We start from the raw sequence: 24,882 nt of genomic DNA, 5'->3' as shown, positions 1-24,882 counted from the left end.
TCCTTTGAATCTCTCATCTCAGTATTGCCAAATGCAGGCTGACAGACCCTTCTTAGAATTTCAATCACAAGTCTTTTCTCTCAATTCTTTTGCCTCAGAATTGGTTGTATTTTCATTTTAGTTTCCTTGATGAAAATGCAGAACAAAAATGAATTTATAGACAAATCAAATTTTCTACATATATTTCAGTGGAAATTTAAGTCCCTCTTTTATTTCAGTTTAACTGCAAATTTAAGTCTCTATTCTATTTCAGATTCACTGCAAATTTAAGACTTTATTTTATTTCAGTTTTACTGCAAATTTAAGTCCCTTTTTTATTTCAGTTTCACTGCAAGTTCAAGTCCCTATTTTATTTCAGTTTCACTGCAAATTTAAGCCTCTATTCTATTTCAGATTCACTACAAGTTTAGTCCCTCTTCCATTTCAGTTTCTCTCAAATCTAAGTCCCAATTCTATTTCAAATTTAAATCCCTCTTTTATTTCCGTTTCACTGCAAATTTAATCCCCTCTTCTATTTCAGTTTCTCTCAAATTTAAGTCCCAATTCTATTTCAAAATTAAGTCCCTCTTTTATTTCAGTTTCACTGCAAATTTAATTCCCTCTTCTATTTCAGTTTTATTGCAAATTCAAGTCCCTCTTCTATTCCAGTTTCACTGCAAATTTAAGTCCCTATTCTATTTCAGTTTCACTGCAAATTCAAGTTTCTACTCTATTTGTTTCACTGCAAATTTAAGTCCCTATTCTATTTCAATTTCACTGCAAATTCAAGTCCCTATTCTATTTCAGTTTATGTGGTTTTTCTTACCAAGCCATGGTATTTGAAGCTCTCGACAGTGTATGATTCCATATTTCTGTATATGATATTTTCCAGCAGCGTATCCTACTCTTGATGGCTGATTTCCACGCCAAATTGATATGCAGCTACCCACCAGCATCTTAGGGGCTTTCATCACCCACATCTAAGTATTTATTATGCGTCAGTCTGCCGCATATTGCTTCATCATGGTGGATGCTCTTTCCTTGCTGCGCCATACTAATTAACCGTGATAACACCAAGGTGGGAGATGTCTTCATAATGAACTATACAAAAGTAAACATTGCGCCGTAGGACGGCGCGTTGTCAGAGGAACGATCACTGGTAACTTTAAGCTTAAATAAAATGAAAACTACAGAGGCTAGAAAGCTGTAATTTGGTATGTTTGATCATTGGAGAGTGGATAATTAACATACCAAGTTGCAGCCCTCTAGGCTCAGTAGTTTTTAAGATCTGTGGCGGACAAAAAAGATACGGACGGACAGACAAAGCTGACACATAGTTTTCTTTTCAGAAAACTAAAACTAAATATGATGAGAGCAAGACAGAATGATTGAATAAAAAGGAGTTCATCAAGCAACAATAAAAGTGGTCCTGTAAATCAGAAGACATATGGGTTAAGCAAATTGTTTTCTAATACCATTTCTCAAAGAAGGGAATATACAGATATCTGTGGACTAAATGTGCAATGAAGGAACATGGATAACTATATGTTCGGTCGTGATGAAACGTAAATTTGGATAAAGATGGAGTGACAGGACTGGTTAGGAGATGTTTGTTTAAAAGAAGCTTGGTGGTAAGAAATCTGTTGATAAAGTCAAGGCGTGGGAAAAGGTAATAATACAGGTTAGATATGGTTTACCAGGCAAATTTTAAAGACCGGAGATCAGCTGTAGTTATTTAAAAGGTTACAGAAATGCATATGACTGCGTATCAAGAATGGTATTGCAAAGTTTGGAATCTGTATGAAACTCGAGGCATGTGAAAATTTGGGCAATATATTTCTACGTTGCTATTATAAAAAAAACATTTTTGTGTTTTTTATGCTCCGTCTAATACACCTCCAGATTATTTACATTATTTGCATATTAAATTACCTGCCAGTAATTCCAGTGCCGTCCATTTCATCATCACCAAATTCATTGCTAAATTTACGTAACACTTTCAATAACATGGATGAGAAGACTGATTTGTTTGCATTATTATTGCAGCCAGAACAAGCGTACAAATGCGGAAATATTGATCCATTGCCTGTTTGCACTAAACTTGAGCCTAATATTACCTGTATGTATTCTGCAGTCCGAAACAGGCTACAATCACTTTCCATCGACGCAGTAAATTCTATCGATGGAACCAATAATTCATTTAATCTATCAACAAAAGCGTTTACATTGTCGCTTCCATCCAGAATATGCATGATGCCGTTAATTCATATAAACCACGTTACATTTGCAGGTGTAATTTTGCTTAATATTGTGAACAAAATATTAAATGTACAGGTTTATTTTTTTTTAATGGTGGTAAAAGATGATTTCCCTTAGCTATACGAAATAATATTGATCGTTACACTCCGAATTTTCAATCTTTCACACGTGGTTGAATCAATTCTTTATAAAATTTTTAGAAATACTGGAACCTACATGTCTTTAATATAGGGCATCATGAAAAAAAAAGGTTAACATATGGTAAGCCTTACGTCTGGATTAACCTTCCATCAAAATCAACAAAAGTGAAAACACGACTAATCAGCTCACTAATTTATTTATCAATCAATGTCATTCATTGTATCAGAATCTGCTAAGCTACTTACTAATGGATTAATCATTTCAACAAGATGTTCAGATAAAAGAATCGAATAGAATTAACTAAAAAAATTATTAGGGTTGTGGAAAATTTTTTGTTAAGTGTTTTTATGAATCCAAACATAACTGTTAACGTTGCAATTATCATAAACAAAGATTTCCTGTTCATTTTTCATCAAAACTAATCGTTTGTAATCATCTGTTCTTCGACTATTAAAAAAAAAACATTCCCAAAAGATAAGTTACCGTGTTTTACGATTGTTAGTGGTCGAATTATTACGGAAACAGCATCCAGATCGAGGGTGATTTGTAAGGTCAGAATCGATATGAACTTATAGCGTCTCTGTTGGCTGATTGGATAGCGTCACTGACTGTTCTGATTTCGTCCCCGTCCACTTGGACGGTGGTTCGATCCCCATGGGGGGACGAAATTATTATCAATTAAAAAATTCCCCTTCGGTATAATATATGATATATCATTTAGGGAGGTAAAGTGAATTTAGATATTAAAGGACATTTGTAGCTTGAAAATTGATATAGTAAATGGATCACGGTTCGATGTGATAATTATTCATCTATAATATATATATATATATAAATATATGTTTATATGTATGTATGTAGTATGTATATATATACATACACGGCCTATTATTTATCAACTTAATTTTATAATTTGTTTTGGAACATTTCCCATTGAATACTTTGATATCACATTCACACAATGAGGTATAGTCTATTTTAGTTCAGTTTAAATACAGACTATTTAAATTTTACACTTTAATAATTTCATAAGAGCTCTCTTTAACTGGCATAGTGCTGTAATGGCACTTTTATATATTACCAACTTCTGATATCAAGGTTTTCGGTGGAGAACATTGAAAAAACTTATTAGGATGTTTAAATGTGAATGTGACCAGTAGCACCATTTTCTCCTTAACGCTAAGTTTTTTAATAACTTTCACGCACTTCCATATTTTTCACGGTTTCCATCTCTCTAACTCCTCTTATATACTATGTAAAAATAAATATCAATACATTCAGCCTCTTTCCTTCTTGTGCATTCAACATTCACACATCACTTCCATAAAGGAGAGGTGGCTTAACATGCTCTCCATACTTTTGCTTCTCAACATCTTTTGCATATACCCTAATACTCTCTTTGTTTACCTATTTTGTGGCACCTAGTCTTTCATCTTATCATCATCTATTTCCATTACTCCAAACAAATCAACACATCCCAATCTTCCATCACCTTCTTTTGCTCATAACCTTTCTTTTGCTTAAATTTACCTTTAAATGTCTCATTCAAAACCTACAAAGTCCTTTGCTATTATCTGCAGCTTCTCTTCACTATCTTCAATCAGAACTGTATCATCAGCAAACCTTCCACGACCTCCATCCCCAACCCCCACCCTCCCCATTTTTCTTTCCTTGCAGCTTTCAGCTACATCTGATGTCCTTTCTGTGACTTCTAAAATCACTCCACCTACAATCTTAAACTTCATTTCAGACACAAAAAACCACTGGTTCAGATCCACTTTTGAACCAAACAAGTGGCTATTATATACACGTTCTAATATTTGTTGTCACTCCCTCGAAACATCATCTGACACTGCTTGAACATCCCTTCACGCTGCATTTTATATATCTATGTTAATGAAATTATACTGTTTTTTCCTAGTGTACTAAATAATCTCATTCCATAATTATAATAACTACATCCACCTACGTCAACCCTCACACAATATAATTACTCATATCATTTTTTTGGCCAATCCTTCAACCTAGATTCACCCTGAACATTTTGACGGGCCACCCAGTCACGCATTCACAACTCTAGGGCTTCTAAAACCAGTCAAACTACCAACGACTTTCCTCTCCTTTAACTACTTAGTTATCAATTTTACATCGTGAATTACCAACAGCATTCTCAGATTTATGCTAACCCCGCCCCCTTGCATCATACAGATCCGTCCTGCTTACAACCAACGCATTCAATAAATCTTCAAAACACACAGGCGTCTGGTACAGGACTGCTTTCTATCCCAAGAGTGTTTCTCCATTTGCATTTTCTTCTGGGCGCATATCTCCGAGTTGACCCTTCTCTTGCATTTATTCTCCCTTAAGAAACTAATCCTTATAACCCCACAAATATCTGCTCAGATTTACAATATCAGTTCTTATTATACACATCTTCGCTCAGTTTCCCCTTGACTGCCATTCTCATCCTTTTACATGCTGATAAATCCTGTTTGTAGACATTCGCCTTTTGTTATGTGCTAGGAATCGCTGTAGCGTTGCACTCTGCAGTAAGACATTTTCTCGTACTAAAAGGAAGTCTGACATCCCGTTCTCGTTCCCGACTGAAAAGAAAAATTCTGCTCCGATAAAGTTCTCTCTGCAACTTCTTTAAGTGCAGCGTTTCACTTCCTTGCTTTCGTTTCTTCTTTCTTTCGCCCGTCACGGCCTTTGCTTTCACACACACACACACACACACACACACCCATATATATATATATATATATATATATATATATATATATATATATATATATATATATATATGGGTGTGTGTGTATGTGTATACATACATACATACATACATACTACATACATACTACATATATATATGTATATATATATGTATGTTATATATGTATATATCATACTATATATGTAGTGCACATACATACATATAACACAACACACACACTATACATATATATATATATATATATATATATATATATACTATATATATATATATATATATATATATATATATATATATATATATATATACATACTATATCTATTATATATATATATAATACACACAATATATATACTATATATATATATATATATTATATATATACAATTGTAGGTATCTTGACAACGTTCTCCTCCCCCAAACCCCCTTCCCCGCCCACCACGACGTGGGCAAACTCTTCTTCACTTCAATACCCGCTCGCTCTCTCTCTCTCTCTCTCTCTCTCTCTCTCTCTCTCTCTCTTGGTAACCTTTTCCGTATACGCATCATATATAAATACACGCGCAAAAACATACATGATGTACATTATGTATATATACTTCCATTGTTCCATGCCTCCCATGGCATCCACATCCAGGTGTAGTAGACATCCTCACTTTTTTTTCTTTCTTTCTTTCTCTCTTCGCATTTCAGCGCTGCTGTTCTACGTTCCGAGCGAATCCGGGGAGAAGGTGACCCTGGGGATCTCGTCCCTTTTATCTATGACTGTTTTTCTCATGACGATCCGGGAGAGCCTCCCCCCGACGGAGAAGACGCCTCTCATCAGTAAGTCTCTCGCTTCCCTCCGTGTTTGTGGCAGCGTTCACTTTTGTCCTCTTCTTCTCTCTTTCTCTCTGAAAATTGATAAGAAAGGGAATAAGGATAGACCGACTTGGATTAAAATAAAGAATGCGAACAGTATAAATGGAAAGAACTGATGAAAGAATAAAAGGAAACTCAATAGGATATGGATTACAAAACAACGGAAAAAAGTGAACTTAAATTAGTGTACTAAAAACTAAGAACGAGAAGAGAATGAAGACAGAATAAGAGGAATAAGAAGGAAGGGTGAAATATACTGAAACAAAAGCACCTATCTAGATGTAGCAACGATCCTCATATATTTATAAAAACAAATATTCTATCACGCGTTTTCTACTGATTTTAAAACGAAAGCCCAAGACTAATCCTTGAAATATTATGGCAATTAATTAATAAATCAATTAATTATTAGGCTTTGACCTAGTACAGAGTGAGTACTTTTTTTCTTTCGTGCACATGACGCATTAACACATATTAAATCCTCAGGCAAAACAAAATGCAAAGATATTGTTTAGTATTCCAGCACAGCAGTAGTAGCAATGTCCAACATTCCACGTAAAAGATTCAAGCGGCAAAAGAACATTTAGTTGAACTGAAAATGGTATCATTCCCATAACGTAAAAGTCCTTGGCTACCATTTACATCCCCCTGAAGGGTTGTTGGTAGTAGAAGCTTCTAGAAAGCAAGACTGAGGCTCCCTTTTCAGTTCTGGGCGATGTTGAGTAGTGCCCTGTGCCCTCCAGGAGTTGAAAAACTCAGTTTGGTATTCTATAACCTAATCTTTGCTACCAACAGAATCACCTTATTTGGAGGAGTGAACATCACCGGGTAAAAGGTCCTACACTTGTGAATGCACTTGGTGAACAACAATGTTCTTGTGTCTGGACTAATATGGTCCACTCAGATACTTTCTTGTAGTTCCCATGTTGTTGGGCGAAGTGTAGAAAATTCTTTGCAATACTAGTCATCATCATTGCTTTCATCGAATTGCAAGAAGTCTTTGTAGCACACCGCCTATAAGTAGTTGTCTTTGAAGCAGGATGGGCATCACCCACCTGGGTAGTCTATGAGAAATACACCAATTTCTTCTGCCTCAAGTTAAAACAGCTTACCTTGATTCCTTCCTCCTATTGTCCCTCAAGATTTTATATTTTCTGGATTCTGAGGAGCATCTTCCAGGGGCTGAAAGGATTTATGACACCCATATGGGCCATATAGAAGGGAATTTCACATCTTCCCAGTGACTGGAGAAAACTTGGATTGTTAAAAAAAAAGTGGCACATTAGTTTAAATCATTTTGGTTGTTTCCGTTTACTTGTAATCAACACTCGACTATTTGCTGAAAATACTCGTGTCTATATAGTTGTTTTTAACATTGATTTCATATCGTAAGTTAACATATTTCAGAAAAATACACGCTACAGCCTATTTACTGCTTCAGGAGGTGCCAATATTTGCAAAAGACTTGATAGATGGTTGTAACAAGAAAACTTCACAATTAAAGGTACTATGTATCAAAGGACTAATGATTTTCCAAATTTTATTATTTGCAACACTAGTATTTCAACATTTTTACCATATCTTGGATTGAAGACCTCTTTATAATGATGAGATTAATAAGAAAAAAAATAAGGGAATGAGATAGCAATGCTCTGTACCAACAAAGATGAATACCAACTTTAAACTTTCATACCAAATGGATTTTATCAGCGCATGCGTATTTTACGTGTGTTTATCTGCCTCCTTTGGATGTGGAGAGAGAGAGAGAGAGAGAGAGAGAGAGGAGAGAGAGAGAGAGAGAGAGAGGATTTTATTGGTCTCATTTCAAAGTACAATGCCGGCTATTTCTGATCGTCCGTCGACAAGAATGTGAAGTGTCACATGTCCCAACTTTTGGAGCAGCCCGAACACTTTCCAACTGGAAGACGTTCCTCTCACCAATGGGCCCCCCTCCCCCAACCTCCCTTTGCCCCCCGATGATTCCTTGAACTACTTGAGAAAGGGGCTAAGCCCCTGAACTTCGACTCCTCTGTTACCTAATTATCTTTGGCATAATTCAGTTGGTGCAAAATGATTGTTACGTGGTAAATATTGGGTTGTTGGATAATACAATTTTATTCAAAGATTAATTTCACTGTACACATAACTTGTCTATCAATAATTATCAAAGCTGTTTATATCGGCCTAAACGATTAATAATTCAACGAGAGATGAAATTCTCCGAAGGCAAATAACTAGACGGTAAAAGGGAAACTTTCGCATTCCATCCACTTCCAAGATCCTCGAAACGGCCGTTTGAAGCAATTACCTGATCTTCCAGTTCAGCGTCTCAAGTGAGGGTTTCGGTGAAGCATTGTTTGCTAAAAATAGCACAAATGACTGAATTAACTCTGCTTGCTTAAGCAATCGCCATCATTAATCGCCAGAAGGATGCTTCTTCTGATTACGATATACTCTGGAAGGGAAGGGAATATACAGTCTGGAACCTATGACGTCTTTCAGCGCTGAAAAGGAAATTGGCAGTAAAAGGTGTGGAAGGTGTAACAGGAGGAAAACCTTAAAGCAGTTGCACTTCGAAATAGTTGTTTGGGGAGGGTGGATAGCAAGATGGTAGAAAGATAATATGAATGGAGGTACTGTAAAAGGAATTAAATGGGGTTGCAGCTAGGGGTCGAAGGGACGTAATGCCGACAGTGCACCCTGTTGGGCGTACTGAAGGTACTAATCCCCTACGGAGATGATACACTTTGGTTCTACGACAAGAAAACTACCATACTGCAGATTCATGATTAGAAGTAAAATGGTAACAAATGAACATTAATCATAATGTATATCAAACTAAAGCCAATACAACAAACACTATTGGATGGCAGTCCCTCAAGCAATTTACAGTACTTATCTCACTTTTCGAAAATTGAATACTCGAGGCAAATATGTTGCTCGAAAATTAATAATTATTGCACAGGTGACATTATGACTAAAAAAAAAAAACCTTGTAGGTGAGGAGAAATGAAAGAGCTCTGTCCCCAGTAGATTAGGCTTCCGATTCAAAGTTCTGTCCATGATTTTTCATACTCGAACATTTTTATATATATAAAAAAAAAAACACGCACACACACAGATACTAACTACGAATTTTTGTTTACTTAGCAGAAAGTACTCAGTTCCTTGTGATAAAACTCGCTAATTGCTTTCGTGAGCGATAGGCAGGACACGGCTGCAGGTATACGGCGTAGGTAGGAGAAGAGAGGAGAAGAGAAATAAGAGGAATAAGAGGAGGTCGGAAAGAAATTCAATACAGAGAAAGAGAATTAGGAGCGATTAGTCTATTTTTCGTGCTGCTGCCTATTTTTGTCTCAGCGAAACCGAACTCCTGGCAAAGAAGTCAGGATAAATAACAAGGCTTTTTGCATTTCGAAATGAAGCCAATTAAACTATACGAGTCAGAAGAAAAATACTTCAAAGCAGCTGAGAAGGCTATTATGACGCAAATCTCTAATGAACTATACCAGAGGGAAAAAATATTCCTGAATTTAACATTAAATATAAACATGACAAGAAAGTTTTATGATGTACAATGTTCATCCCTCTCATTCATAATGAGTGGTTTCCAATGACGTGTGTTGGAGATTTAGAAGACTACTATTGCCTAAGTAATTTTTTCCTTTTTTCGTAATTCCTCTTCAACTATTTCCTCTGTCTCTGGAAGTATTGTGCCTGAAAATTCTCTCTCAATTTTTCAATTATAGGAGTTCAATCAGTTTTCGTAAATCTCAAGCTAATTACTCCCTTGAGTCTGACTTTGCTTGGCGCTTCTCAATCCAAGGTTTCCAGCCTCTCACTCTGCTTGATCAAACATTACTGTTTTCATTTTTAGTTTTCAGAAAACGTAAATTATTCCGGCGTCTTTGTCTGTCCGTCTGCGCTTTCCTATCGGCCCTCAGATCTTAAAAACTACTGAGGCTAGAGGGCTGCAAATTGGTACGTTGATCATATCCGCCCTCCAAACATCAAACACACCAAATTAAAGCCTTCTAGCCTCGGTAGACTTATTTTAATTAAGGTTAAACTCAGCATCTGGGGAGCAATTCAAGCACTATTGGTCATAGCTGCTAGCTTTATATAGCATTAGACTTTGTACAGAAAACTCGATTGCGCAGCAGAAACTTCAGCGCATTTTTAACTTGTGGTTTATTATTCATCTCATTTTACATATTCCTTCAAACTGGATAAGAAGTAATATTATGAGCTGCTAATTCGGCAAATGAATGTTATATTGCAATACACTAGAATGTGCTTGTAATACGGATAAATTATTGCCGCCAGCAACAGACCTACTGACCTCTGGTGCAATAGGTCATGAAAAGGTCGCTGAACATTACGACCCAATTTGGTTGGATTTGTAAGGGCGCAAGAATCACAGAGAACAAAGGTTTCGGGTGACGGGGGTCAATTGGCAGTTGGTTATTTTCGATATTTGAAAGGAGGGAGGGCGAATTGAAACTTTAAAAGTGTGCAAATTTTACGTGATGTATAAGCGCTTTACAAAGGGGGGGGGGGGGGGGGGGGTTGTGTATAATCCACACTTGGTCCACGACACCTGTCCACTTCCGCAGCGATCAGGAATGAAGTATACTTATCAAACCATGGTTATTTTTGTGATAGCTTGTTTTATGGACATTTTAATTGGAAAGTCAACATAAGAGATTTTTTTAATAACAGGGTCAGTGATTTTTTTTATTTTTTATATCTTATATATATATATTTATTTTTTGTTAGATGTTTTTTCAATACTTTTCTCCTCAAACTGCATTTTATGACAGAATTATTATTGATTTATCTTTTAGCTTTCCAGTCCTGGCCTAAAGTATGTACTTGCATTGTTTTATTATCAAAATAAATAGTTACAGCACAGTTATGCTAAACTTTTTATCAACCTCCAAACCATATTTTTCAATTTCTTTGCTTTAAAAAAAAAAAAAAAAAAAAATCATGAGTTTTTAAATGAAAAAATCGGTGATTTAATCACTTGATTAAATCAGTTCGATTTAATCATTGCCAACCCTGTAAATTAATAGCATGCTCGAAAATATAATGAAATCACAGAATAATGATGTATGATATAAACAATACACTAAGTCTAATGGAGAGACATATTACTCGTTCAACCAATATACAACCGCAACTGTTACGCAATTATAAGGAAGGTGGGTGGCATGAGTTATACGCAATTATCACTCGCTTATAATCGGCTTTGACTATTCATCAGATCTTAATACCATGCCTAATGATACAGTGTCTATTTTAGAATCACTATTAATTTTTGAGATCATATGAGTGTAGCTGATTTACACCTCAATTTGCTTTTAACCTCCAGTGGAACCACGTTGGAACTCTGAACATAAATAGGTCACTTCCAGGGGAACCACGTGGGAACTCTGAACATAAATAGGTCAATTCCAGGGGAACCACGTTGGAACTCTGAACATAAATAGCTCCAAGGGGAACAACGTTGAAAGTCTGAAAATAAATAGGTCACTTCCAGGGGAACCACGTTGGAAGTCTAAACAAAAATAACAGGGTAACAACGTTGGAACTCTGAACTAAATAGGTCACTTCATGGGGAATCACGTTGGAACTCTGAACATAAATAACTTTCAGGGGAATCATAATGGAACTTTGAACATAAATAAGTAAATTAGAAGGGAACCATGATGTAGCGCTGTACTGTACATAAATAAACGTTTCTATAACCCTGCTTGGTGCAGTATTTACCAAACCCTTTTCTCCCTCAGGTATGTACTACGGCGTTACAATCTGCCTCGTCAGCTTCGCCTCTGGGCTGTCAGTGCTGACGCTGAACATACACCACCGGGGAATCAGAGGGCTGGAGGTTCCCACTGTGGTCATAAAAGTAGTTTTAGGAGGAATGGCCCGACTCGTCTTCCTCCATTTTGAGCTCCCGACGTCTGTCAAGGATGATAAGACCATCCTACAAAACGTGAGTTATGCTCCACGAAGGTTCGTTACCTTCAGAAACTTTCAATGGATTATATTGCCTATTATTACTATGAAAAGGGAAAGGCACCTATTAAAAGACTAAAGTCAGAGATTTAGGTGTCATTAACATTTTATCATAAGCATAAATATGTATTTATGTATAAATATATATATATATATATATATATATATATATATATATATATATATATATATATATATAATATGTAAGTGTTTACATAATAAAAATATGGAATGTTAGTCCATATATATATATAAAAGATTGCTTGCAGGAATGTGATCAGACTAGAGACGCTAAAGATGACGTATACAATAAGTATGTAGGCTAAGATAACATGCCGTCACCTGTAGTCATTCAATTGTTTATAAACATTAGTCCAAGCTCCCTGCTTGAGACAACTACCCCGACCTATAATTCAAACGGCCTACGTGATCTGTAGCGTGTCTCATTTTGATTGTGTGTTCGTATGAAACTATGTCTTTTGTATGTATGTTCATATGTTCGAACTACTGTCTGTTCCTTCATAACTTGTAACAGAGATGGTAGACAGGCAGAACAGAGTTAGCTATCGTCATTAGAAGACCTGTATCTCTTTACCTAAGCTTTTATCATGTAGAGAGAACAGAAGTAGCCATCATCATTGGCAGAAGCGATCAAGCTATCGTTATTAGAAGACTTGTACAATCATATCTGATCTTCAGCATGTAAAACTTCAGAAGAATATATCTATTTTTATACTTCGTGTTTTCTACAAGAACCTCCTCACCGAATCATCATCATGAGTTTAACACATCGTCGTAATAACCAAGAACATAATACCGACTTCGTAAGTGATCTACAAACCCCAAGACACTCCCACGAATATGGAAGTGCAATACCAACCGACTTAGCTTAAGATTATCGCAAGTCTAACATTACCTCATAGGGCGCCTTATCATACAAGGCACAAGCCCTAATATTGGTGGCCAGCGTACCAGAAGAACTCTACAACGTCCTACGAAGAAAAACCAGAATAATAAATCATGTATCATAAGAAGTCAACGACGACGGAAGCAGCAGATTCTTCAAGCAACTTATTTTCATCGTTTAGTGAGCGACTTCAGAAAACAACAAGAACTCTTTAACGACGACGAAAGCAAGAGATTCTTCAAGTAACTTAGTATCATCGTTAGTGAATAACTTCAAGAAACAAAACCGACGTGTCCTTTTTCCTACGACAACGCAAGCTTCGTCTCTCATTAGAATCATTCAAGAAAACATCGTTAGTGAGCGTTTCCGGCACTCCAAGAAACAAACCGAACGCGTCTGCAGCATCGGATCTTTCAAGGGCTCGAATCATCGAAACAACGCGCACGGAGGAAACTCAAGCCAAACCAGGTCATCCGCTAAATAGAGAAGGAGGACCAAGGCCGTGTGTCGTTATCGGAACACCGTGACTTCCCACAAAAGCAAGCTAAGTACAATTTTTTATTCATTTGGAGTAACTTTGAGTGTTTCCTTTGCAGGTCGAATTTCGTTATTCCTGTGGCTGAAGTTACGAGACATTCTTAATCTTACTTTTTTTACAGAAATTATCTACATCATTGAGATTTCGCTACTGCGAGTTTTTATCTTTGAGTGTCTGTTTCCAGAAGTTCTACTGAAATATCATAATCATATACTATGTTAATTTTATCATTTTGGGTGATTATTAATCCCTTACGTAACAAATCATATTAAACAGTGAATATGCGTTTACGCAGTGGACGTCTGTATTTATACAGATGCATGGATAGGGTCGTTAAGCACCGTAGTGATTAGAAAACACACAAAAAACAAGTGGAACACCCGTACAAATCTATATAAATTAGAGGTAACACTATTTCGGGTCATGACAATAAATGCTCCTTTGCAAGTCCCGATCGCAGTTTTAGCCTTGAGTTTTTTGAGTTATATAAAATATCGAACCTCAATGACTCAACTTAACTTTAAAAATATGGCTGGATTGCAAGGAATAACATGTCTGTAAAAAACTTTCATCAGGCTAAATGCGCTGACCAGGATCCCTCACTATTTCAAATTTTAGCAAAGAATGAAGTACAAACAGTTAATATTGAATGCAGTAGTGATAACTTGTCTTATTAGTAATCACTCAGTTCCTAATAGTTCGTCATTCATTGCTTTATACGTAACCAGCAACATAATGCTAAAAACACACAATACGTTGCCGATGGTAATAAAGAGAAGGATCCTAATTATTACAAAAAGAAATAGAAACAGTAGCCCGTTCAGAATCAAACAAGCAAACTCGGTGACTGTGTCACCTAGTCAAGCGGTCAAGGTCAGTCAAAACTGCTGAAGTTTTCAAAGCAAAGCAAATTCCACACAATAAGCGACTCTAGCAGAGTGGGGAAAAGCGATGTTGGATCATACATACCGATATCTTTTTGAATTAAAAAGGATTTTTCCTATGAAAGACACGACCGTATAAAGTAATCAGAGCAGGTTTTCGTTTTTTTTTTAATACGTAAGTTATTATAAGTAGTGGTGGATAAAGCCCGACTGTACGCGCCGTAAAAATTAGAATATCTTGTTTATTCCTATAGTACACGTAATATCCTGTATTTACGGACTCACCGTCTGTTGTTCGAACTTCCCTAATGAGAAGTCCGGATAAGCGAGCGCTTACAGATACCTCTATAATTATAAAAAACATTGATCTGTATCTAGTGTAATTGTAAGATATCCATCTAGGGATACACAAAATATTATCTTACATCCTGCAAAATAAGGCGTGTTTATCAAAGGAAAATCCTATAAACCTTCAAATATCAAAATCAGTTTGAACAAAAAAGAGACAATTAATCAAATAATAACTTATATAAAGGAACAATACATTTGTCTCATAAATCGTAACATTGTTCAAATGACCCAACAGAATTCTCCCACAACCGCAGTCGTAGTTTGCACGCAAAATCTCGAGAAGCATGCACCCTCGAATGTCTTAGTGCGTGTAAAAAGACTTTGCTGGGAAATGAAATTTTAATCCTTCCCGACACTCTGAAATATAACGATTTCCGCGAACAAAGCCCTAAAAGTATACATATCGTGGATATGGAAGTTATAAATATCGCATTTTTTATTGTTGCTAATTTTAATCACGCCCAACCAGCGTGGATGAATCTCTCTGATAATCTATCTAAAGTAATATCCGTAAAGTCATTCAAGCAGAGGTGATTCAGCAGAAATTTTTTTTATCTTTTATCTGAATACCAGGAAGTTTCTCCACTAGCGAGTGATCTCTGGGAAAAAACGGATGTAATTTAACAAAAACCAAAATACGGTCTAAGGACAAACATAAAGCTATATACGTACCTTCGTGTAGACTCTCAATGAAATTTCAAAATAGAGATAAATGACGAAGTTGAAAAATGTTAGTAATAGGAGTCATTAGGAAATCACATAAGCCCATATAATTTTTCCCTCAAACGTCATGCCATAAAAGATCGGACTTGGCAGTATCTGCGTTAGGATTTCTGTCGCTTAAACAAGGAAACGACTCCCGATAGTTTCCAGTGCGATGTACCGACGACATCTTATCTCTGTTAGGTTAGAATAAATTTTTTTCACCAACTTGGACTTACTTAAATGCTTTTACCAGATACCATTACCTAAGTGATTGTACCTCATACACCGTTTTCAGCACACTCAGGGGACATTATCAATTTTTACGTATGCCTCCGGCTTACGTTGCACCCCAATTACAATATAGTGTTTGGAGACTTTTAGGGGATAACCTACATGCCTATATGGATGATCTTGTAATCTTTTCTAATACCTTAGAAGTACATTCACATAAAGTAGAGCTAGTGCTACAGAGACAAAGACAAATAATCTCAGAGTAAAATATCTAAATGTGAGTTTTTAAAAACCGAACATGTTTATCTAGGTTTTATGTGTCTAGTCAAGGTCTTAAAGTAGTCCATGGTAAGGTGTCGGCTATTCATAACTTTCCGGTACCTATTAACGTAAAAGGGGGATACAGCATTGAATATCTGGGTTGGAGCGCAGAACTGTTACAAACTGAACAAAGCAAGTGTCAACAGTGATAAGCAAAACTATAAACACCAAACAATAAACACTTCGAACGGAAACAGAGTCAGCAGCAATAAACATCAAACAATAAACACTTCGAACGGAAACAGGGTCAGCGGTTAAGCAAAAACAATAAACACTTTTGAGCAGAAACCCTAAAGCAAAAGTACATTTAAAGTATGTGTATCAGAATAATGTAATCAAATGTAATATTATATGTAGGTCTGTGACGAGGAAAACCCAAAGAAGAACACAGCAGATGACTAACGACCAGGTATAGTAATAATCTCTTTCATACCAATCGTCATAAACTGGTTGCATTCCGTCATCCAGGGTTTCCTACTATGTCACAGAAAGCCAAATCACTGTTTTACTGGCCTACAATGCTTACAGATATAAAAAGCACATAACAAATTGTAACACGTGTCATGAAAACAAGGGATACACTAGGATACCTGTCAGTTTAAGAGCGTATCCTGTGCCAAATCAATCCTTGAAAGAATATACGTAGAATTATTAGCAGAATTACGAGTCTGACAGAAGGGAATAAACACTTCTTAGTGTTAATAGTTCCTTGACACGTTATATAGAATTAAATAGCACTAAAAACAACACCGCACTTGTAGTGCGTTAGGAATATTTATGAGTGCTAAATCAGTAAACATGGAATTCAACACATAATATTCTGTGACTCGGGTGGTGTAAATCAATAATAATCTCCTTAACATGTTGTGTGAATTCCTTTCCATTAAAAAAACCAATAATATATTTTATCACCCAGAGTCAATCGGTTTGGTAGAATAACGGATAATTAAATAGGAAGTGTCAATGTCTTACGAGTTACAACTCGTGATATTGGATCCGAACTGGATTATGGCGGTTCTCGCGGTTTTAAATACCTTTATCATTTATATCTTGTATCTATAGAATTGATGCCGCAAGTAGCCTTATACGGTACGCCGCTAGAACACTTTTCCACATATTCAAGCCAACCATTAATTTATCAAATATATATAAAAAAAATATATAAATAAAAAATATAAAAAATAAAATAAATATGGATACAAGTGGAGTCAATATAATACACTCCGTAAGAAGTCGGAAGGGTTACAAATTATAATAAAAAAGGAATCACGATAAAATCAATAAGCAAAACGTAACCATAGATTAATTAAATATCCAAATATATGTGCGTAAAGATTTGAACTCTAACTTAACGCTTTAGTAATGACAAATAAGCTAAAAGTTCAAACACATATCCAAAACCTACTGACATATTGTCTGTCTCGGTGATTTATATTCGTAGTCAATGAAAAAAAAAATAATAATAATAATAAATAAATAAATAAATAAAATAAAATAAAAGAGATTTTAAAGTCAGGAAGTCTAGAAGTGAAAATGTTATCTATGAAATAATCCTATATGAATCTTATACAGGGCTAATAATATATATAGAATTTGTATGGAAACTTTTTTTCATTAGTTTGAATAAGGAATATTTAATTTAACATAATTACAATTATGCAGATTTCCAACATGAAACTAATATATTGTTCAATTTTGGTACTGTTTTTTTTCAGACATTCTTCTCATGTGGATCGAGTATTAAAAAAAACAAAAAAAATTTATCCTAAAGTCGTATCTCTTACAGCAAGTAACGTAACTCCTAAGCTGGTGACGACGTCATCAGTTCTAGAAGGTCTGTCGCGTTTGCCGTATCAGCATTGATTCCTTTAACCTCAAATATCTGCTTGCAAAGCAGATTGACTGGAGAAAGGAATGCTTAGCCCGAACTTCTCATGGGCAAGGCAGACGTTAGGTACAAGTGTCTATCGGTATGCGCAATGCAACTTGCAATCATTTTAAAATTAATAAACAAAATAAGGAAATAGAATTTCTATTACAACAAAATGAATTAATTTTTTCTGAACCTCATAGACATTTAGAAGTATCAAGATATGTATATATGAAATATTTACTTGCAACATTAGCCTATTACAATTCAAGTAAAACATTCATGGGAAAATGTCACATTTTCTTGAAAAACCCAAAGTTTATTTAGAAATTAGTTACATAGTGGGTTTTTTTCGTTGCATCTCCTACCTATTAATAACGTTTTTAAAAAATTAACCTCAGAGGATGCGCGCGAGAAAATTGAATATGAAACTTTTGTTAGGGCACATAGAATCATGATTAATATTCTCTTTGACTCTTATGATGCCTGGCAATCTTACAAATAGCTCCGTTTTCCACTTCTTTGTCTAGTAACTTACTACCAGTAATATCGAATTTTCTTTGGGATTCGTATTGAATATCTGTTTATTTTTTATAATTATGGATATTTTTACAGTCATCATAGACCTGGATAGGTTCACTCATTGTTAATGCCATGGATAAAAAAGTTTGTACAGCGGACTTTTGAATTCCAAAATATCAGCGAATTCATGTGGGTTAAGTCTGGTCTAAATGGCTCTCTTCCCTCCCCTGTATTTGGATGTCGTCTGAATTTACTTTGCCCTTGTGACAATTATAATTTCACTTGCAGGCTGATTAATGGAACCTGGTTACAGTATCCTGCAGTACGAGAGTTTCACATCGCAACTTCAAAAAAAAATCGTTCGTCGCTGCGGACGACGGCAGTCGAGTAACAACCGCCTACAATGTGAAAGGAATAAGCACCATCCTGGACTTCTTCGACCGACACCGTATCTCGTCGTTAATCTCGTTTTAATGCGGAACGCTCCGGCGGCTGTCGGAATCGACTACAAAAAGGGATATACTTCCAACAATTACGACCCGAAGGATATTCAACTCTACTTTGCTGGCGAAGGACTCGTGCTGGGGATGTTTTTTTTATTCATCGCGAACGTAATCGTGTAGCTTAGGATGCAGAGAATAAGTATGAGCGCAAAAATAGAACGTTGGACCCGCCCAGGCAAATTTTCCCCTTGTTTTATCCCTGTGAAATAGGCCGTTTCATTGGGCTATAGGTGGTTGTCTGGAACTGTGTAATGGACGAAAAGTGGTTCGAAAGCTAGTTAAATGTGAAGTAGTATAACCTCGGTCATGTATCCTATATATATAAACATGATCATAAACATAACGATAATCGAAATTCTATTTTTTGCGTGACGCACTAGGAACTTCTATATATAAAATGATCATAAATAATACCGACCATCGAAATATATTTTTTGCGTGTACGGCACTAGGAATCCTATATATAAATGGATCATGAAATTAACGGAAATCGAAATATATTCTTTTGCGTGTACGCAAATAGGAATCTATTTAAAGTGCACATATATTAATCATAATTATATGAATCCATATACATATGTATAAACAAATCAGGTAGCCTATAATCAATCTGTTACCTTTTATCTTACCAATATCTGCAGTTATTTATGAGTTAGTATATGAATTAATGAATCAGATATATAACATTTAGCATAAAAATCAACGAATCAATCAGCATAAACATTAATAATTTTATCAATTCATATATGAAATTTTTTATCAGTTAAAATATGATTTTTATCATGTTAATCTTCATTCTATGCAAATATCAGAATACATTAGTATTTTCTGTAGCATATGTATCTTAATGAGATGAAGTGAAAAACTGTATCATTATATATCACGTGATCACTATTATTTACCAATATCATTGTTTTATATTTTTATTACTTGAATCAATTCATGTACACAATGAATTTTATTTACTTATATATATATATTCACATAGTGTCTATATCACACTCCTATAAGTCAAATGCAAGTCAAGTTTGAGTAATATTCAGTAGTTGGTTTTGGTAGCTGACCGAGCTAATGTAAGTGTTTACATAATAAAAATATGGAATGTTAGTCCATATATATATAAAAGATTGCTTGCAGGAATGTGATCAGACTAGAGACGCTAAAGATGACGTATACAATAAGTATGTAGGCTAAGATAACATGCCGTCACCTGTAGTCATTCAATTGTTTATAAACATTAGTCCAAGCTCCCTGCTTGAGACAACTACCCCGACCTATAATTCAAACGGCCTACGTGATCTGTAGCGTGTCTCATTTTGATTGTGTGTTCGTATGAAACTATGTCATTTGTATGTATGTTCATATGTTCGAACTACTGTCTGTTCCTTCATAACTTGTAACAGAGATGGTAGACAGGCAGAACAGAGTTAGCTATCGTCATTAGAAGACCTGTATCTCTTTACCTAAGCTTTTATCATGTAGAGAGAACAGAAGTAGCCATCATCATTGGCAGAAGCGATCAAGCTATCGTTATTAGAAGACTTGTACAATCATATCTGATCTTCAGCAGTAAACTTCAGAAGAATATATCTATTTTTATACTTCGTGTTTTCTACAAGAACCTCCTCACCGAATCATCATCATGAGTTTAACACATCGTCGTAATAACCAAGAACATAATACCGACTTCGTAAGTGATCTGCAAACCCCAAGACACTCCCACGAATATGGAAGTGCAATACCAACCGACTTAGCTTAAGATTATCGCAAGTCTAACATTACCTCATAGGGCGCCTTATCATACAAGGCACAAGCCCTAATATATATATATACATCTAATAACATATATATATATAGATATTAGTGATATATATATTATAATAATATATATGTACATCTATACACACATTTATATAAACAACGACAAATGGTAGATTTCCTTTTATCACCTTAGTAAAACCTACCTACTATGAGATTCAGGGCCTCTGTAACACGGTTTTTTCGCAATAACCTTTTATCTATGCATTTCATAAATATAACGCTTATTCAGAATACACATTATATCTACACATAAATTTTGACTGTATTCTGCATTACGTAGGTTGAAAAATTTTGGTACTTATAATGTAAAAGTGACTTTTTTTGAAGAGAAAAGGTTTCGAACGCACTCGTTACGTAACTTACGACAGCATTTGTTCCCTCTTTCTCGATGGATGATTGGCTATACGTATCGAAAGCTATACCTCTGGCAACAATGATATACAAATTTAAATACAAGCAAAGCAGTACACCTTTATGAACTCTGAGACCTCTCCACTGATAATTGTCATAATGAACAAACAACAAAATATGTTAATAAATACAAAAACACTTCTAAGAAATTACAGTCTACTTTATAGGTCACAAGCAAATTGACAAGATATAGGGAATACTTGGTAATTTTCCAAAACATAGTAGACAAGCTTGATTTGATAACTGCTATATCCAATGTCAAGCAATTTTTATTTATTGGCTATCTACCTATTTACTGAAAAAAAAAATAGCCGGTACCGTATTTTGGTTTTAAACCTTCACCAATAATTATCGTCAGGATGATGACTTCATGAGATCCTACCCACTTTGGCCTCGTTATAATTCAGGATAACACTGAAGGCTATCATGGGCATTGTTGGATTAGAAAATTTAACTTCTGGCTATAAAAACTCATTTATCGAATTCTCGAGTAGTTGTAAGAAGTGCTAAATGATCCTCAAGGATCCCAGCAGTTGGCCTAAACGTTTAATTTATGTATATTACTGCGGCACTACTGCTACAGTAGTATTACTACGCTAGCACAGATACCCCACCCACATCTATGTATCGTTCCGCCATTCATAAAGTCTTTGGGTTTCAGAGCCGATGAAATGAGTTTCTGTCTGGTGGATGGGCGGAGAAACATTTCGTCAAAAGGTGTTTACATTGCTTACGTAATGAATGTTTTTCGATTCTTGGCTCGTAATCATTGGCCATTGCGTCGGCTAGATAATTTTTACTCTATAAAAATTAAAACGATCGGGTTTAGGTTCTTGATAATGCTGACAAAATTTGTGTGGTTGTAAAATATTAAGTCAACTTTCAGCTACATCCGATGCTTTTATAAGGAGCAAAGTCCAAAAAAGCGTGTTACAGAGGCCCTGAATCTCATAGTAGTCTAAAACCATATGTGTCAATTCGCTTCGTTTTAGTTTTGCACCGATCTATTTCTGGACTCTCTCCATAAACCTAACCTCTACCTTCCTTTGATGATGAAAGACCTTTCCTAGGAAGTGAGTCCAGCTCTCTCTCTCTCTCTCTCTCTCTCTCTCTCTCTCCTCTCTCTCCAAAGGCTGCTTCTCAAAAGTTTCGCAACCTTTTGAGTCTCCTTTACCATTACTCTTTCCCCCAATAAAGTTTTTCTCCTGGCGTTTATTCATGGCTCCTCTCCTCTTGCTAGTTTTAATCACTAGTCCTGAAAATTATCAACTTTATTCCAACGCAGGTAACCGTTGGGAATCTTTCAGAAGTTCTTAAAACAACTTTACATCTGACGGCTTATTTCCTCTTTGGGTGGCGCCTGGGTGATGCCTTTTAATAAATGAGCCAAATATGCTTTCGCAGTTCTTCATTGCTGGAAAGTGTTTGGCAACTCGATCCGATTTACCATAAATGCATTTGTAGCACATAATTTATGCATATGGAGTTACGAGTGAATTGATGAAAGCGCATACATGCGTAGAGCAAGGGAAGGTTTGCTTGGTTGTCTGTATATTAACCTTTTTGCCTGCCTCTCTCTTCTTTATTCTCTCTAATAAAATAATAAATTTCAACAATATATATTTCGACAGTTTTATTTAGTGTCTATATTTTCAATTCAAAATAAATTAAGAGGTGTTTCCTAGCGTTAAAGAGGATATCGCAACTTAGGCACGTTTTTGTTCTCTCTCTCTCTCTCTAAAACTGCACGTTTTTCCAGTCATATCCGTATATATCCAATCCCAAGCAACGTATTCTTTTTTTAATCTGTTTGGAAAATAATATCATTTCCAGCTGCATCGAGGAATTAAACGGCCAAAAGGCAATTATTTCTAAGAGCCAGTTCGAGCACTGGAATAGGTGGCAGTAAATGAAGTAAAACTAATGGCTAAACTCGCAGAAAAGAAAATGAAGTTAATTTCCTTTTAAAGTTCTCCTTCCTAAATGCTTCATTCTGACGTAATTCAACAAGGGACATTTGATTGTTCCTTTCTTTGCAGATTTAAGCACAATGCAGGTTAAGTTTGCTGTTGGTCGGATTGATAAAGTTATTCAGTCCTAACGAATGATTCACTGAATATCAATTTTCAATCCGTTGCACCTGGGTTAATTCTGTGCCCTGTAATGCATTCATGCATTCTTATTTCTGCTTATGCATTCTTATTTCTACTTATAAAAAATTTCCCCACCAAAAGTCTTACTTAAACTACATATCTTCTCATCATTTCATCTTCTGTTTATGCAGAATTTCTCCTCCATAAGTGTCACTTAAACTCCAAATTTTCTCACTTAGATCATCCATAACTTCATCTGTAGAGAAAATAACACGAAAGGATAATAGTCATTCAGAATGATTGCCTGTACGAGGAAACGTAAAGTCTTCCAGGCTCCAATGCTTCAGGGCAAAGAACCGACTTCTTCTGCTTGGAGTCAACTTGCTCCATCGTCCCAGGGTGCTCTAGATGGGGTTCAGTTGCCGTGAGACAATAACCCATTGTTTATTGTTGTTAGCGCTATAAAAGGGGTCTAAAGACCTTGCTGTTCTAGTTAGTGCTGTAGTTTCGAAGGAACCTTAAAAATACCGAGCTAAAAATACATTGCATTTATTTGGAATAAATTTACTTCATTCACTGACCATTCCGATATATAAAATAGCTTATTTTCTATAAAAAAAAGTAAAAAAAGAAAAAAAAACGTAAGCGAAATTCAACTGAAGGTTTTAGTTAGATAAGAAAATCTTTAAATTCATGTAGAAATAGTTTGTTTTGTTTGTTTGTTTGTATGGTGTTTTTTGTTGCATGGAACCCAGTGGTTATTCAGCAACGGGACCAACGGCTTTACATGACTTCCGAACCACGTCGAGAGTGAACTTCTATCACCAGAAATACACATCTCTCAGTCCTCAATGAAATGGCCGAGAATCGAACTCGCGACCTCCGAGGTGGGAGGCCAACACCATACCAACCACGCCACTGAGGCGCTGTGTAGAAATTGTGTAGAATCTTTTGAAGCAAGAACCACTACTACAAATAGAACACAACATCGGAAACATTAATAAAACATAAAAGAAACATTAACAAGAACTATTGAAGCTGTATCGTTTCCATAACTCTAAAACTTAATTTTCCTTTACCCACAGGATTTAAGACCCGAACCCTGCGGTCGCACGGACTCGATGAGCATGGAAAAAATCCACATCCGCGAGTTAGATGTGACAGATAACTTCCGCATGTCACCGAGATCTGCCCAGAGGAAGCAAATGGGTCCCAACAACGATACCCCGACAGCCACGCCTACAGCAACACAGGTCACAGGTACCTCATAAAATTCCGCTTTTCAGTATGGTAGAATTCATGACGATGCACAATTAGACGCCTTGCCACTGAATTTTTAGTGATGTGACTAAAATGATAAGCCCAGTGGTGAATCGCAATACTTTCTTGCGATAACTCGTTGACCAGGCATAAATGGAGATACATTCCCTAACAAACATGGCTCCACTTGCTCTGGTAACAGTCAGTCCTGCTGCAGTCGATTGTGTTGGCCTTGTTAGCCCGTAGTTGGCAACTGATCAGAATCTGTCAACGAAAATCGCCCAAATTAAACATGCTTTTCTTTATATATATATATTTTTAATGTGTAAATGAACCGTTCCTACATCTGTTAGATGGGGAGTATAAGTAATGCTTTGTTAATCTACCTTCAACAGCAATATCTCTTTATATCCCATAACCAAATGACCATGGATGGACATAAATCCACGTAGTTATAACTGAAAAAA

General features: G+C 35.8%; 1 protein-coding gene across 1 annotated transcript in view; it reads left to right on the top strand.

The window, feature by feature from the left end:
* The window catches only part of LOC135209325 (neuronal acetylcholine receptor subunit alpha-9-I-like), a 58,691-nt gene that overhangs the window by 20,257 nt on the left and 13,552 nt on the right, over positions 1 to 24,882 (top strand). Inside the window, 3 exon segments of the mRNA XM_064242028.1 lie at positions 5,807 to 5,938; positions 11,770 to 11,975; positions 24,241 to 24,415. Of these exon segments, the coding sequence (XP_064098098.1) occupies positions 5,807 to 5,938; positions 11,770 to 11,975; positions 24,241 to 24,415 (513 nt within the window).

Source organism: Macrobrachium nipponense, chromosome 37 (genome assembly GCF_015104395.2).
Source record: "Macrobrachium nipponense isolate FS-2020 chromosome 37, ASM1510439v2, whole genome shotgun sequence".
NCBI classification, from domain to species: Eukaryota; Metazoa; Arthropoda; class Malacostraca; order Decapoda; family Palaemonidae; genus Macrobrachium; species Macrobrachium nipponense.
This window is presented reverse-complemented; position numbering and strand designations above follow the sequence as displayed.